Here is a 17,120-nt window from a genome sequence, read left to right as displayed (position 1 = left end):
CCCACCAGCACCGTCTGGCTTGGTCTTCCTGGCAGACTCATCCTTTGTAGGCACGTGCGCGCGCGCACACACACACAACCCGGGCTTCCACATTCCTTCCTTTTGAACAGTAACGAAAACAAAGTAGTTGTCTGCAGGAGTCAAGGAGGTGATTCCGTCGCCGACGTTTCAACCACAGTGAACACTAAGTTGATTTACTCTCGGGTGTTACCGATATCCACACGTGTAGAGGCTCCATTATTTTTTTTTTCTCTCTCTTTCTTTCGATCATTCCGTTGCTTAGTGTTCCTCCTGCTTGACACTTTATATTCCATTTCCATCCATATGCTACTCGTCGGTGCTGCCATCTGCTTTTTTTCACCGTTCATTTGAGGAGTCCCCCACCTTGCTGTTTCCGCCTAAAGGTTTTAGTGTCGTGGGGTCAGAATTTAATATCGTTGTTTTCTTTCTTGGGGTGTAGTGTTTCGTTATTCTCATGGTCTTGAGTGTGATGTTTTCCTTTATTTTTTGACTAGTTAACCCACGTCTGTCCGAACCTTCCAGCCACTACTGTACAGAGGTGTAAACATTTATTCTTCCGGTATGTACAGTCTCTTGCACAAATTCATGGGAACAAAGTTACAGGTACACGGCACGCGAGCTCCACGCGCATCAATAAACGTACCTCAAACGTCTCATAAATGATGATTGGGCAAAATGACACTTTCATTTCCCGCGGTTTGCTATCTTTCCTGTCTACGGGGAATCTGACATTGTGGAAACCTGACTCGACCTACAGAGTCTTGGAGATGGACTTTCGTAAAAATGAGTTTAACTGCTGCAGGTACGTTCGGAAGAACTTTTTTTCCATAGGGTAGTGTTGGAGGAGAGGGTTGTCTTATTCCTTCCATCTTCCTCCGGAGTGAAGCATTAACGTACAAATCGTTGTGGATTTAGGCTACGACATGACTTAGTCGTGAGCTTGAGCATGTCTCTCCCGCCCTGTCCTTGTCTTCTTCCTTCTTCCTCTTTTCCACCCCTGCCCCTCGTAACCACTCCCTCCATGTTACCTCTGTTTCTAAAGGCGGCGGCGTGTGATTTGTTCGCCAGCATGGATTTGGCAGAGAGGCGTTGTGGCCCAGCCTGTACACTTTCTTCTGTTCTTTTTCATCATTTTTTTTCAAAACTTTGTCTTAAGGTTGTGTGTGTCGGGGAATGGGGGAGGTGGAGGGATGACAGTGTGGAGCAGTAAAGGGTGGGTGGAGGTGTAACGATTTTGTCAGAGTTTAAATGGGGATCGTGCCTTGCAAATCCAGCTGCAGTTCTCCACACAAATTGTAGCAACTACCCCCACCTTCTAGCATTCGTTTATAGTTTCCCATAGTAACGGCCAAGATTTTTTTCTGTTGGGGGTTTCCGGGCACAAGGGGAACAAATCTGTCAGGGAAGAGTTGGGACAGCCGGTGTTCATTACTAATCGATTGTTCAGTCACCTTTTCGTTCGCCCACCCCACGTGTACTTTTGAAACAAATTTATCCTGAATGTGTAACTTTTACTACCCCGTAGTGAACATGGCACACAAAGGCTAACTACATATAAAATTATTACCTTTAATGCAGATGAAGAAAAAAAAAAGAAGACTGGAAGCAGAGGCCAGCGGCTGCTTGATGCAAGCAAGGTAGAGTGTGTTTGCAGAGCTTGGCTTGTTTTCGTGGACAGGTGGGCTTAGGAAGGGGAGGGTGGAGGACGATGGTGCTAAAGGCTGTTGCCAGCCGCCATGTACACCTTGATGATCCCACTTGTTGCTTTAACCTGCTACAGGCTTTGTCTGCGGCTTGTCGGTAAGAGAGAAGTCTGTCTACCTCTTTCTGCTGTTGAGGCTCATTTCATTCCACTGACATTCATCATTACTTTCTGTAGTTACTCCGCGCTTGTTTAGGAACAGGAGTTCTAAATTTTCAGTATCTGACACAGAGAGGATCGGAAACTGCCGTGATAGATTGCAGCAAATTTCGACAGAAAAATTGGATGAGAACCTGATTTGTGCTACATCCTGCCACAGTGGGAAATATTTTACATTCTGTCTATAATTACATTTTAAACATCTATTTAAAGCACTTTCCTTCTGAAGCGCTTGTGAATAATTGTGATTAATTAAAATATGTCGTTTCAAACTTTTCCTGTATATCCTGCCAGTTTCACAATCTAAGGGGTTAAACCTCATCGCAGCTGAACTCTTGTTCAATAGTTGAGCACAGTTTGACAGAGCGATATCCCGAGTTCTGTCTCACTTCCTAGCCAGCTACCTTGCTGCAGTGTTCAACATCTGTGGAGGACCCTTACCTGCGGTGCTGATGGCTTTGATACGCGGATTCTGTAAGTGTTGTCTGTGGTGGAGGTGCCGACCATGGAGCGTGTGATCCTTGTCGCTGTCATATAAGTGTCGCCTTTGTCAGCGTGTCCGCTTGTCTTTCCTCATTGTCTTTAGTGTTTCTCACTTGAAGTCGCTCCTCTGTCTTGTCCTTCAAGACTCGTTTTGAGTCGGCCTCGCTTTTAGTCTAGCTTCTGTGTCCGGGAACGTCTCCCTTTAGAACCTGAGGGATCGAGGAGGCAAGGATGCAGTTTCATTGTTTGTCGGAGGCAATGGAATTGAGGGCAGAGTTGTTAATGTTATCCCCAAATCACCACTTACTTCTCCGATTGTTGCGTACACATGAAGCTATCAGATGGGCCATTAGATACCACAACTTCTAGCAGCTTCTTCTGTTAAACAAACATGACTTATAGTCGTCATCTTTCGTGGTCAAATTCTTTCATATTTGTTTCGAATCTTTTTTAAAATATTGAACATAAAATTTGAATGGTGAATGTTAAGCCTGTTGTCGTTCATATTTGATTTTATTTTGAATTGCATAAATTTTGAAAGCATGCGCTGCAGAGTCATAATAGAACCACACAATATTTTCGTTTGCTTTACTTTTTAATAATTGTCTTTAAATTTGATGTTGGCATCCGTTCAAATAGTTCTGCTGTGACACTTTTATTTTATATGTACACATTACCCTACAAATAAGTACATGTATATGCTTTAGTTCGTCAAAGAACACATCAGTTTTATTTATCTTCTTTTTCATTGTGATATAGATTGTGCTTTTTTGTAAGTTCCATTCTGGTGCATATTTGAAATGCTAGTCGACCGGTGAACATTAAAAAAAAAAAACAACTTCCTGCGTTTAGTCGAGGCGATGATTGTCGTGCCTGTGGAAACTCGGTCACGTGACATGAAGCCTAGCGGAATGGCAGATCTTCCTGGTGGTAGACTGACGGACCTAACGGCCGAGGTAATAGATAGCCGGCTAAACGTATTGACCGACCATCCCCCCTCACCTCTTGTTGGCTACCCATTGATCGTCGTCCTCTTCATCATCCAGAGAAAACGTCCCGGTGATGGCGGCTACCGGAGAAACCAGTTACGTCCCTTCGAGCTGAACTAGTGAGTGATGGAGCGATGTTCAGTCATCCTCGCCGAAGGCCTTGTAAAGCAACCCAGTAGGAGAAGCTGTCTAACGATGGTCCTAAATGGAGGAGGACGATAACGAACGATGAGATGTGAACTTCCCGGTGAAACGAATCAAGTGTCATTACAGTGTGAACACAATATGGAATATCAAGTCCAATACTTTGTGGTCATTTTGCGTATTTCCATTTGTAAAAAATGGCCATGCATTTAACAAGGGTGCCGACGTGCCAAATCAGAAGACCTTTATCGGAATAGAACTGAAAATACAAACTTTTTACCACCGTTTTGTTTTTCAAGTTAACTGCTGCACCAGCTGGTCCTTGTCTGACCTGCTTTTCTGTCGTCTGCTAATAGAGCCTGCAGCGAAATGTCTGTAAAAAATGTGTTTGTTAAGCAAAAGAACTTGTCCTGTGTGTGGTCACGATGGCCGACTGCAAGGGACTATCTTGTACCCAGTTAATTGCAGAGCAAGAGCTCATCGGTTGAATGTTCCATGAAGTCGTTCTCAGAATGTTTCATACCGTTTTGTATTTTAAGTTGGCTCAATCACAGTTTTTGTATTCATTCAGTCAGGTCCGACTCGCAAACAATTCCCATAATCCATTTTGTCCATTCTTAAGAGGACAAATGTGAATAGTTGGTCGCTGCTTGTTCGCACGACTGCGGTGAGTTTTACTCAGTAACTACCCCGGGAGCAGCGTGTAAGTATGAGGACGAAAATAAACGGTAGAGTAGCTCGGCATCCGTCTGTTCCTGGCATCCACAACATCCTGCATTATGCGATCTGCACAGACGTTGGAGCGGCAAACATGCCTCGAGCGGTTCCTCCCCAGATGTACAATGTTTTTGGTAACGCCTTCTTTAAGTAAGGTATAAAAATGTCAGACCATTTTTTTTGGTTCTGTGTGCGGGTGTTCGAAAAATAAAAAAGCGTGCGTTGTGTGTGTGTAGGGAGGAAAGGGGGAGACGTGTATGTGTGTGGGGGGAAAGGGAAGGGGGCGACATGTGTGTGTGTGCGCGCGCGCGGGCTTGAAAACACGAGTTTTTCCTTCAGCTACCGTGTCCGTCATTACTCGTCTTTTAGTTTTATCTCCGTAAGCTCGTTCGAGCCTCTTTCCCGTCCTGCCTCGCACTACCCCAGCATTTTCTCCTTCACCTGTCCAGGGGAAGGAAGGTTGGGGTGGGGGTGTTCTCGTAGAATAATGTCCGCAAGTTGAAAACGTCACAGTAACTTTCCATCGATGTCAGCACTAGTGATTCGCCAGGTGTTTCCATTGGTTACATTCGTCAGTCATAGCCGTAGTAGTGCGCGTTCTCTCCTCCCCAAAGCCTCCACCCTCCTTAGTCACAGACACTATCAGACTGTCTGTATATAGAGCCCAGCTCCTCTCTCTTTTGCACTTCCCCATTTTTCTTTGGGTTCTTTGCAGCTACTTCCCTAGTTCTTTTCGGGAAGCATTATTTGAGATGTTAATCTTATCTTGTGCATACGATCGTCGTAAGTTAGTTACGTAACCACTGTGCTGGGGCGTGGGAGTGGGTTTCTACTACGTTTTCTCTACACATGTTCCTGCACACACATTGAAGAAAGAGATGGGAGAGGATTGGCCCATCTTATAAATACAGCATAAAGAGACACTGTGAATGAGAGAGAGGGGAAAGCAAAATTTAGCCATCGTCCTCGCCATCTTGGTGAAGACAATCAGGGGAGTTGCCGCAATACTAGTGTTTCGCTTTCTGCCTACACGGACATCACTCACGCAAGTGATGTGTTCACTGCATTCGACTGGATTTGAAGGGTTAGTCGAAAGTTGAAAATTAAATCGCATGTGGAAGAGAGAGAGAGAGAGAAAAGAAATCAACCCGGACAACGCTTGATATTATCCGGGGTACTAGTGAATAAGGACTGCTTAAACGTGCGTTTGACTTCTTTTTTTTTTTGAGTGTTCGGAAATTTCAGTCATCCAGTTGATTCGAGTGCTCATAGGATATTAATGTCTTTTGAAAGTGTCTCTCAATTATTCGGTCTTTGAGGAAATGCTGTTGCTACTTATTATTAGTAGTAGTAATAATTGTATGTGTGTGTTTGTGTGGTTTTTGAACATCAGTCCATAAAAAACTTATGAAGCAGTCCTGCCAACATCATGGCAGCACACAAATCATCGTGTTTTCTTCCAGCTCAAGTTACTTTGATCAAGCCAGTGAAATGAGAGGTTAGGGATTGCATCTTCCATAAGCTATACCCTCGACATGGTGAACCACTTGCAGTTCACTAACCTTGCACTCACTGATATATCTGTCCCTTATTTTTCCTGCCCACGTTAATTAGTTTTGCTCCCCACCTCACCGCCAGCATGCGGTTCGCCCTCGTGTTGATGTCGGCTGCTTGTGTTGATGATGATGGTTTGCTTGTGTTTGTTGTGGGCAGGTCTGCTGAAGGGCTCGACTCCAGGCGGCTCCCGCAAGGTGGTGTCGCAGATCTGTGAAAATGTAGTCGTCAAAACGGTACGCAGCAAACGCCGCTCCACGCCCTCCGGCCTGGTGACCTTTGACCCTCTGATGGAGAAGGAGGAGGACAAGGACATGGTGGACACCCAGAGGATTTTTCACGAGATCGACAACATGGCGGGCCCCGACGTCAAGGAGGGTTCGGCTCAGCGGGAAACCCACAAGTCCGAGGAGTTCGACGACACGGAGGAGTGGGCAAATGTTAGTGCAGTTGTCATTCAGTTTTACTGTTTTGTCACTTAGTCATTGTCAGCTCGTGCAGCTGATGATCGCTACATTTTGCATTAGGAAAATCGTTCATTTGAGGATTAAGGCTTTTTGATGAAGATCATCTTTGTATACACTTTTTTGTTTGCATTTTTTATTCTTAAAGATTCAGAAACTGGATTAATCCACAGAGTAACTTTGTCAGGAGCAGATTTATTGCAGAGCATGACTTGTAGAAGATGTTTGTCTTCACAGCAGGTCCATTTCCTGGGTTTAGTATGGGCGTGCATGACGAAACTGTCGTCGAGATCCGTTATGCTGCCGGGGCTTGCCGTTACTCATGTGTGTGTGTGTGACGTTTTATTGATTTCCCCACTGGGTTTATATCACGATTGATTACTTACATATCGATGATGTACCACTTGCATAAACGAGAGAGAGAGAGAGAGACAGTTTTCAGACTTAAATTGGAAGACTTCAACTCTTGTCAGTCAGGTACTCCAGATAAAAATCCTCCCCTCTTCAAGATGATGCTTCGGAGAGCAGATCCTTCTTCCTGCTATGCTGTTTCTGACAAAGCGTAAAAGAGCAACTTGCCAACCTGGAATATCTTGCCATCCAACTAGTCTTTCTTGACCCCTTCCCTCGGCACGATGCTAGTGCCTACCGGGGTAGTATCCTTGCTGAAGCCGGGTAGATTCCTATTCTGTGGGCGCGCGGGGCCGCACGTCTTGCCGCACTCGCCCTCCAGCATCCTGACGTCAGCGCACGAAGGCGTCCGAGGTCGAACGCATTTTGAGCGAAAAAAGACTTTCTTAAAAACAACATGCTTTGTGAATACAAAACCTGCCTCTTGCCTCACTCCCCGCAGCTCTGCTGTGTGATAGCGTGCCTTGCATGTACAGCGGGGAACAATTCCTGTGCCCATCCTTATCTTATCTGCAGCCGTAAGTGTTTGTGAGGTGGTGGGGGTAGGGGGCGGAAATAATAAAAGAAACAGTGATGTGCTACATTTGCAGGACTTGTAAGCCCTGTCAGCCACCATGTTTTCTTATCAGAACTGGTGCAGTCCGTGTCATAGAGTTTCAGTATTTTATTTGGGTTTTTTGGTTTGTTTTTTAAAGCGAAAGAACCGTTTGTAAAGGGGAGAGGATCTGATTGTTTGCCACATTTCTTGGATGTGTTACCCTTAACTATTGTTTTGGTTTTAAAAATTGATGACATGCTAAGTGCTTATTGGCATTGTTTCTCCAACCTCAAATATTGAATGATAACTGCAGATTGCAGAGCTCTCTTGCCTCCATGCAAAGCACGTCTGTCTTGCCCTGCAGCAAATGTCATTCGTACATACACACACACAGGCACGTGTATCCAAAGGAGAGGAATGGAAAAGCGTTGCCAGTTCTTGACAAACGTCGAGCACTCTGGCCTTGACACAGAAATCACTTTATCATCACAGCTGGGGTTTCTGCTCAGGTTTAAGGGGATTTCCATGGAAAATATTACAGGGTAGTGGATCTGCGTGTGTGTGTGTGTGCACGCGCGCCCGTGTGCGCATTTTGAAATGAAAGGACAGGTATTAGTTTTATTGAATAAAATTATTAAAATAAAAATTGTTTGAAGAAAAGAACAAAATAGCCGGCAGTTAGGTTATGTCTTAGGATGAAACCCCCCTCCCATTCCCAATCCCCAGTGAAGAATAATGGTAAAGAATGGAATGCTAAGCCTGAAATGATGACTTTTTTGCCATTGGTCCTCCTGCAGATAGCAGACATTGTTTCGAGCTTTGGCGGGCGTATAAGTGCTTCAGAGGACATACCCGTCCTTGATTCACAGCTGGATAAGATTCTAACAGAAAGAGGTATAGCTTAGACTATGGTCCATCAGTTTTTCCAACTGTATGTTCCTGCATCAATCTTCATAGCTTTGCATTGTTTCTCCATTATGTATGAAGGTAGACTAGAACCTGTTTTAGTGCCAGACTATTCTTTGATGAGTCTGTGACTTAGTTTTGAATCTCAACACAATGGCACGCTGCATGAAACAGCAGTAGCAGAGCTTTGTGGGAAGGAAAGGGCTCAAGAACTGCAGATAGGGAGCAAGAGCAGACAGCAGTTCTGCACTTCTTTGTACTGGAAATGTCTTTGCATGGTTTTTGCTCGTTCTTAGGCTTGCCAGACATTCTGGTGCATCTTGAGTTGCATGTTGTATATGATCACTATTTAACACATCAGATATTTTATGTGTTAGTAGTCTGTACAATCTCATAGGAACTCCACATAAACTTGAATGAATGTGTGAGATGAGCAGAAAAGACAAGCAGACCAAATGAAGTTTTAACAGAATAAGAATCATTTTATTTCACACCTTGTGCTGAAAAACCATTGCATTAAAGTGTTTAAGAAGATCACCCAAAAGCACATAAAAGAGAATGAGAAGAAAAAGAAATTAGGTTGTTGCAAAAGGAGTTAATTTTCCATGTCTTCATACACAAACAGCTTTAAAGTAAGATTTCATCTTGCATTGGTCAACAGTGCAACTAACATTTTTTCCCCATATCTTCTAATGTGCATGCTATTACAAAGTTATACTTCTCCATTACTAACATGATAACCAATATACCATTCGATTTTCACTGATCTTTCAGGCCTGTGCATGTATAACATTTTCAAAGATTAAAAAAAAAAACATTTTTGTTGAGTAATTTTAAAGGGAGCTTGGTAATCTTTGATGTGGACATAAATCAGCGTGGTACAGCCTTTATTCTAATACCGATTTAGCACTTTCTTTTCTAGTGTTAATTTATTGGGTAGCTACCTTAGGAGTGAAATGCACAGTGCCTGCAATAATTGGCTGACTATCAATATTTCTCAGTCAACTTTCACCTAAGAATCATTTAAAATTTCAGTTTTATGAATATATAGTCTTTAATTTAATCTTTTGAAGTCAGCTACCTTTTTACTCTTCACCCTTTTATAGCAGCTACTACAAGAGATTCTAACTTTATTTCCTGAGCTAGGCTGGGATGGAGGAGGGCAAAGAGTTTTATGTTGAAATGATATAAAAAAAAATCTTATATACAGAAAAGGCAATATAAATATACATGCAAGCCATCCCAGTTTCATCAATAATCTAAGTTTCTTTTTGGTTTTAATCAAATCGCTCATAAAAGTATTACTGATTTCTTTTTGTTTTGAAATAACAGGCATTCTATCAAATTTCTCAGCTATTTAAGTTCTTTCGTCTGTTTTAAACAGTACTTCATGCCACAAATATAGGTAATGTTGAGACTAGAGAAAAAACAAGTAAATACAAGTGACCTTGTGAAAGATAACAGTTTTGCTTCCTTAGCAGCTTAAAGTGTAGGGCACTTCCAGAAAAATAAAACATGGTCTTTCTACAACTTGTTAGCTATTTTAGTGTAGCAAAGCAGTGTCAGGGTTACAACAGATTTCCATGAATAATTGTGTTGTCAGACATTACCTTTCATGGTACATTTTCCACACATAAACTTTCATACCCTGACCTAACCCCCTTACTTAGCTGACTTCATTATGTTCCTCATCTTAGTCCGAAGATCACCCATTCCCCCTTCCATCTGTAGCCCCCACAATATTCTGCTTTGAATGTTTTGCATGACTTCCATTTTGAAGCATGGCCTCTTTTTCTGGTGTCTCTCTACAAATCTAGATAGCAGCGACTTTGGAGACATTTGGAGCTGGCATCGCTCGTGAATCAGTCTTTGTGCGAGAATATGAGCCAGGCTTTGCCAAAGCGCTTGCAGGTAGACAGCCATCATGCTTTTTAGATCTGCATTTTAAACACCATCAGTTTTTACAGTTGTTCGCATGAAACTTACAATAGCTATGTTTCATTCTAACATTTCTTTTATCTAATATCATGATCTTGTTAAATGTGACTGTAGAATCTTACAAGAATTATCAGAACCTAAAGTTTGATTCTGAGTAAACAAACTTTGAATTTATTTTTTGTTTAATGATCATCTTCTTTCCAAAATGCATCACGACAGATATTGAACGATGGTGCTATAAAAGCTTTTGTGGAAAGCGTAGTATGCTAGCATATTCCTACTTAATTGCTATTAGTTTATAATTTAATTCATAAACTTAAATGACACTGTGGTGACGCTGGTGAAGTGAAATCGTTAATATTTAAAAAACACTTTGTAAGTGATCAAAGGAAAGAGAATCTGTGCAGTAATGATGGTATGAAAAATATAATTAATTGTAAATGCTGCAGAGCAAAAAGCTGAATTCAAATTTACATCAGCAAGGCTAATTGAGGAAAAGATGGTGATAGTGACAATGCTGGTGACTTAGCACCTAGTAATTTGCATTTTTCTGTTAGTAGCAGGCCCACACAAGATCCAGAGTGTGGGAGAATGGCTTGAGAGCTTGGGGCTTGAGCAGTATGAGAATACACTAGTGGCCAATGGATATGATGATACAGATTTCTTGGTAACTCTCTTTATTGGCTTCATTTTGTAACATTCTGGATGTTCATTCTGACTCTAAATTTTGCATTCATGTTTTATTCAAGACACTATCTTTGTCATGATGCTAGCACAAGATAAGTGTTTGTCTCTAGAAGAATACCTGCCTTAGTTTCTGTAGTCATGTGTAGTCTAGTCTTAACTTGATATAGAAAAATCTAAACTTAACAAAGCTTTTCTCATTTCAAAATAAAGGGAGGCACAATAGTAGATGATCAGGACCTGGCAAGTATAGGTATCACTAATGGTGCTCATCGGGCCGTGATAGTGTCAGCTGCACGTCGCCTTCCAACTGTGAAGCCTATCAGTGAGTTATACAGTCCCTTTTTTTTTCACGGTCTCTCTGTGTGTCCCCCCCCCCTCTCTAGTGTTTGTGTTACAGTGACATTTTGTATGTTTGCCTTGAAGAGGAAAATTAAAATAAACACTACTGTTGTTTCATTGTGCTAACCAGCCATTGTTTTCAAGTTTGTTTCCTGATAAGGCTTTCCATTTAAGCTTTTTTGCATATAACCTATGATGATGACTTAATATCCGACTTGTTTGCTGTTCAAGTATCACTGTAAAGCCAACTGTATTACATTCTATAGTAAAATCATAATTTTCATAGTGTTTAATGCTTCAGAAATTAAATGCTGATGTTAACACAGCTAAACACTACTCTTATCCATGCCAAAAGAGAAAAAATTTGCAGCAGTTGTTATACTTTCATACTGATCTGGTTACATTTTAGATCAGTCGGCCTTGCCTGTGTCTGTGGAGAGCTGGCTGGAGACTCTTCGGTTGGGACAGTACCTGGACACATTTCTTTCACACAAATATAACACTATGCAGAGAGTTGTTAAACTCTGGGAGCTGGAGCTAAATACAGTAAGGCAGCAGAATGAGTTGGAATGAATAGAGCCTGAACACTCCTTTCCTCATTTCCTCTCTCAAGTGTCTTGGTAGCAGACGTATTTTGAAATGATTTTTTGTTGCTTATCAGGTTAAACTTTCATTTTGTCTAATTGCTATCATAACAGGGAACTAATATTTTAATATTTGAGGATTATCAACACCAATCCATACAGTATGCCATTTCAGATGAGTTCTTCTTTATGAAAAGAATTTTCAGAAAATAGACAGTTTTATAGCTGTAGACTTTAAGGCTTAAAGAAATTGGCTCAAGTGTTCTGATATTTTCTAAATGTGTTCAGCATGAGTATTTGCATCAAACTGGAAATTTTATGCTTATGTCTGTGATACTGGAGTGTGGGCGTAATAGCAACTTTTTAGAAACCTGCAAAGCCCAGCGTGTTATGTTATTTTGACTTTGACCTTCAAACATGTTAAATTTAATTGTCTGACTCTCAGAACTGCTGTTTCAGGTTCTAGACATTACTTCCATAGGCCACAGAAAGAGAATACTGGCCTCATTAGGTGAGCGGGCATTTGAGGAGAGAGACACATCAGTCAGTCCTGTAAGTTAATATTATTGCTCATTCTGGTCATATTCGTAAAGCATTTGTCATTTTTTTGTAGGGAAATGTCAATTTACAACCACTAAAAAAAAAACTATCCCTAAATACCTGTGTAAGGGAAGCAACTGCATAGCTAGCAGGAGTAAATCCGTTTTCCTTCAGGATTTGCTTCCCTTTGACTATTGATGGAAATGAAAGTTTGCATGTCTCAAGAATAGTCTTGCTTGACTTTCTTTTCACATTTAAGATGGCAGAGCACACAGGCCTCATGCTATATACGACAGCGCAACAAGTTTTACAAGCTTTTGTAACTGTGCATAGCATTTTACTGATGAATCAGATTCCAGCCACAGTAACAGGACTGATTGGGATCTAGATGATCTTGAACATCAGTGAATGACGTCATCTAAATGATATTTTGAAACTATTTTGCATCTGAAATTTCACATCTCCTGCAATTATAAATGTAATGATATTTAGACTACATTCACTTACAGTTCAAATTCTTTGTGTTTTTAATTAACTGTCTTTATGTTTTCATTTCTTCTTACATAATATTTTGGGAAATGGCTTAAATATGGTACATTTTTTATGTAACTGTGAACCCAAGAGCTTCATTCATAGTGAAGAAGAAGAAAAGACAAAGTTTCAAGATAGGTAACTGTCCTTTAAGATTGAATCGATGGATTTTATGGGAAGCAAGCATTACTTCTGAACTTGCCATACATATCATTTGCAATTTTTTCAGATTGTTAAAAAGTTTTTGGATGTTGTTGTTAGCAGTGATTCATTCATATTGAAGGGAGAAAAAGATAGCAAATGCTGGAGGTGGTGGTGGTGTTGATGATAATATAGATGAAAAGAAAAAAAAATGCAGCCAGGTCTGTGGGAAATTGGCCTTTTAGCTGTTCTTGGATTAAAAGAGATTTTAGTTTCAGTTCATAGTATTATTATTGTTCAGTCCAGTAATTTGTTAAGACTAGTTTTAGGAACTGTCCGACACTAACATTTACAGGCAAGAGTACGAAGAAAAAGCAGTGATGAAGAGGAGCCCAAGTCACCATTTGAACACATTGACCTCTACCGTGATTACACTGGAGTTAAACCAAGAACATCAGATGAAGGAGAACAGAAATCACCTCTACAGAGTCCTTTAATGACCTTTGAAAAGGGTAGTGAAAATGGACTCTCATCACCTCAGGTAGATGTCTTATCATTTTTGGTGCTAGATTGTCATCTTTGTAATATGGCTGATGTTAGTGTATTTGGGATAGATGCTTACTATAAACTATTCTTTCTCATGTGAAACAATTGCTTCTAGGGGAAGAATTTCTTTCTCCTGCTTTCAAATCAGGCATACATTTACAAGCATGAATGTTGAATTACATGTTAATGGATGCAACTTGTTTGCAAGACCATTATTCTTTTGTTGTGAATAAATCAAAGTCTAAAAACTGCTTTGGAGATCTGAGAAGCTTGAAATCAACACACAACTCTGCACCGGCTAGGAGTATTTTCACGAGTGACAGTTTTGTTCTGTTCCAGGGAATTCGTGACAGTCAGATCCATATACGACCACCGCACCTAATGCACATTACAGGATCCATTCGACAGTGGCGACATCGTCCTGAAGTGCTTATAAAAGGATGTTGCAACTACACTGCTCATGTAAAGAAATATTTCATAAATACTTTGTACTTTTTTTTTCGTAATTCTCAGTCATAATTCCACATCGAGAAAATGTATGCCTTCAAGTCTTCTGAATACTGAGTGTATGGGCAGTCTTTACCATGGATGTAGGAAAAAACATGAAGTCTTATGTGTAAGGTATAGTTAGGTGGTCAGAAAATATGTATTTCATGTCTTAGATCTTTTGTAGACAAAGACCGCATAAAATAGTGAATAACATCAGGAGCTATAGGCTAATATCTTAACATTCTGAGTGTTTTGTAAGAAAAACAAGATTTTCTCACTACAACATTGTTTTATGACAAAGTAAACTTTACTAACCTTTGCTAAAAAAAAAAGCTGCTGGTCAGCTTGCAGCTATTTAAAGCGTTGGTTTTGGCCGTCGTTTTGTTGAAGAGAGACAACCCATGGTTTCTAAAATTTAGTCCCATTTCAAATAGCCTCCCTTGTCAGCATCACTTCTGAATGTTGCCCCAAAAAAGTTATTCAGCTTAAAAAAAAATTATGTAGCGCTGCCCTCTTTTTCCATTTGTTTTTCAGAAAAGGTCAAATTTGTCAATGTGTACCATTTTTTTCTGCTTGTCTTTGATAGATCCCATAATGAATGTTAGAGACTAAAATGCTGAAGAGACTATATTTTGATTTGTTTATAGTATCTTGGATCAACAGTCATCAAAGAGTTGAAAGGAACAAAAACGACACAGGAGAGCATTGCAAAGCTCAAGGTAAGAGGACTTGTTCCATTTTTGTGTGTGTGTGTGTGTAGAGGAGGTTGTGATTGATAATGGACATGGACTTTGTTCTTTGGCTTGACTTACACCTGAACTTCATCTTGCATTTTGGACAGATTTCAATATACTTTTGTTTGCCCAATTCTCAGAATAGCTTACTGTCACTTTCTTTAGTTCAGTGCTTGAAAGCATTTCACTTTCAGATATTGAAGACCAAAAAGGGGGATTAGTAAGAGAAAATGTTGAAGAGTGTTTTTTGGACAACTTTCACTACCTGCAATTTTATTTTTCATTTCTTTGCATTTTATGAGTGTTTAAAAGATACTGTTAGAAAAAGACTTACACATGAGGAGTTCTTATTCCTTTATGGAGAGTGGATTTGAACAGAAAAAGGGAAGAAAATGGCATGCCATATGCTGATTAGGCTAACAAACATTAATTTGGAGATGTGATCAAATACAGCTTATACGATAAACATCAGAAATATTACTACAATTTTAATTGCGATACATACTTGTGTTATAGATTAAGATTTGCTTGCTTAATTTTTTTAAATGTCGCTTGTTGCTTTCTGAAATTTCATTCTCAGTGTGTGTGTGCGTGCTCAAAACTTTTTCTGACAAATTACATTTAGCATGAGAAGCAGACTTCATCAAGTGTTTTGTGGAACGCACAGTATCCAATGCATTCTGAGCATATTTTTGAGGCAGATCTCTAAGATGTTTCCTTCCTGATTCTTTTTCCCTCTGACAGCAAAGATTGAGGAGGAAATTACAGGTCTGTGAGAAGTTGATGTTGTCCAATTTCAGTTAGTAGATCATACTCATTGAGTTTTGAAAACAAATCTTCAGATTTGTATGTTCAATATCACCTGAATATGCGCATGCTTTCTTTCTTACTTTCTTCTCCTTGCTATTTTTTTGTTTGTTTTTATGATCATTTTGGTATTGGTTAAAAGCATTCCTTTATCTCTTTTTTTTTTAGAGATTTTATGTGATATATTGTAGGACACTGTTTGGAAATCATAGTTTAGTCTCATTTTTTTTACAAGTATGCTTGCATTCGTGCTCACATAGCAAAAACATGTGCATGCACACACGTACTCACACACACACAAAACATCCACAGAGAGGGAGGAAATATGCTGGAACTATTGCTGTTGATTAACAAGGGATTGACAACTGGGAGAAAAAGTTGATTTGCAGGCACATGTGTTTGTGTTAGTAAGCATCAAATGCATGGGTATGTGTGAGCAAATAATACACTTCTTACCACCTAGTATTTTTTTTTCTCAAGAATTCTGGCATGATTTTGTGCATGCATGTATGCATATGCTAGCCTGGTTTACATGACAACACAGTGAACAGTGTTCTAAAAGACAAATGCTTGCTCATTTTACAGTTGATACACTAATACACTAATTTTGCCTGGTCTTGTGTTGTTAGCTTTACTATTATTCTCTCTCTACATGGTGATGATTTTTGTGTTTTTTTTTATATTACTAATCTTCAGTATTTATTTATTCTGCATTGTCCTTTGTCTTTATTTTCATTTGTATGAACGGACTTTCGCTGTGCTCTCCTTTATGTGTGCTTATATATGTATATACAAATGCATTATTATTTTTTGTTTTGTCCCGCTTTCCTCGTGTTAAAAAACGGAGTTTTGCATGATTGTTTATCGACATCAGTTCTCTCCCCGTTTTTCCATCGTATCCCCTTTTGGTTCTGAAGAGAATGATGGTGTCAACTTCTCTCCCAGGCAATCGCCGCTTTATACTGCACGGTAATGCCATACCCTTTTCAAGATAATTTCGCACGGAGATTTTAATTACGGCAGAAATTAAGAGGGCAGTCAGCTGTGAAAAGTTAAGGCGGGAGAGCTTGGGAAGGAAGGAGGGATGGAGGGAGAAATCAATGCCTGTGTGCTGGATGCCAGACTTATTGTGAGAGGAAGAATCGTGGCGAGTTTGAAGAGCAGGGCTAAAAGCAGGCAGGAAGACAGCTTCAGAAGACGGGCGTGGATAAGGCACAGGAAGAAAGATAAGTTGTTTGTGGCTAAACGGAACGGGGGGGAGGGGAAGGGAGGGGCGCATAGTTGAAAGTGCGCCTAGTGCCGCCGGACAAAGAGTGCCGAGTCGGGCCAGGAAGGTCACTCCTTTGAGGTTTTTGTGCTGCCCGCCTTCCCTTGTGCCAGTCTTTCCGTTGTTGTTTTTGTTGTTTGAAGCGACTAGCAGTGGCAGGGACGGCACGGCCACAAAGCAAGGATTCGATGGTCAGATAAGGGGATTAATGGGAAGGTTAATGAAGGAGATGTAACAGCTCACAGTCGGTCGGTCGTTCGCCGGCTCTCAGTTCCGGCCGAAGAAACCCCCGCAGAATGCACACCTATACATTGCAGGCACACATACGCAGACGGACTGGGGAACTAATACTACGGAAATCTTGTTAAAGAGATTTTCCTGCGGGCAAGGGGGAAAAGGTGTTAGCAATGCAAATGACAGAGTTTCTAA

The 17,120-nt window shown here is 40.6% G+C and overlaps 1 protein-coding gene across 7 annotated transcripts in view; it reads left to right on the top strand.

Moving 5' to 3' along the window:
* LOC112559389 (ankyrin repeat and SAM domain-containing protein 1A-like) overlaps nucleotides 1-17,120 on the top strand; it is a 79,650-nt gene that overhangs the window by 43,084 nt on the left and 19,446 nt on the right. For 3 of the 7 annotated variants that reach the window (XM_025230598.1, XM_025230597.1, XM_025230605.1), the window contains 10 exons: nucleotides 5,929-6,209; nucleotides 7,980-8,076; nucleotides 10,584-10,693; nucleotides 10,924-11,035; nucleotides 11,462-11,598; nucleotides 12,096-12,188; nucleotides 13,204-13,389; nucleotides 13,734-13,856; nucleotides 14,531-14,602; nucleotides 15,362-15,385. In XM_025230598.1, coding sequence (XP_025086383.1) covers nucleotides 5,929-6,209; nucleotides 7,980-8,076; nucleotides 10,584-10,693; nucleotides 10,924-11,035; nucleotides 11,462-11,598; nucleotides 12,096-12,188; nucleotides 13,204-13,389; nucleotides 13,734-13,856; nucleotides 14,531-14,602; nucleotides 15,362-15,385 — 1,235 coding nt within the window. Of the gene's footprint in view, nucleotides 1-5,928; nucleotides 6,210-7,979; nucleotides 8,077-9,905; nucleotides 10,000-10,583; nucleotides 10,694-10,923; nucleotides 11,036-11,461; nucleotides 11,599-12,095; nucleotides 12,189-13,203; nucleotides 13,390-13,733; nucleotides 13,857-14,530; nucleotides 14,603-15,361; nucleotides 15,386-17,120 lie in introns of all 7 variants that reach the window. The other 4 variants (XM_025230601.1, XM_025230600.1, XM_025230599.1 and 1 more) reach the window with 4 other exon arrangements.

Source organism: Pomacea canaliculata, linkage group LG3 (assembly GCF_003073045.1).
Source record: "Pomacea canaliculata isolate SZHN2017 linkage group LG3, ASM307304v1, whole genome shotgun sequence".
NCBI classification, from domain to species: domain Eukaryota; kingdom Metazoa; phylum Mollusca; class Gastropoda; order Architaenioglossa; family Ampullariidae; genus Pomacea; species Pomacea canaliculata.
Note: the sequence above shows the minus strand (reverse complement) of the source record. Positions and strands in the feature narration are given on the sequence as shown.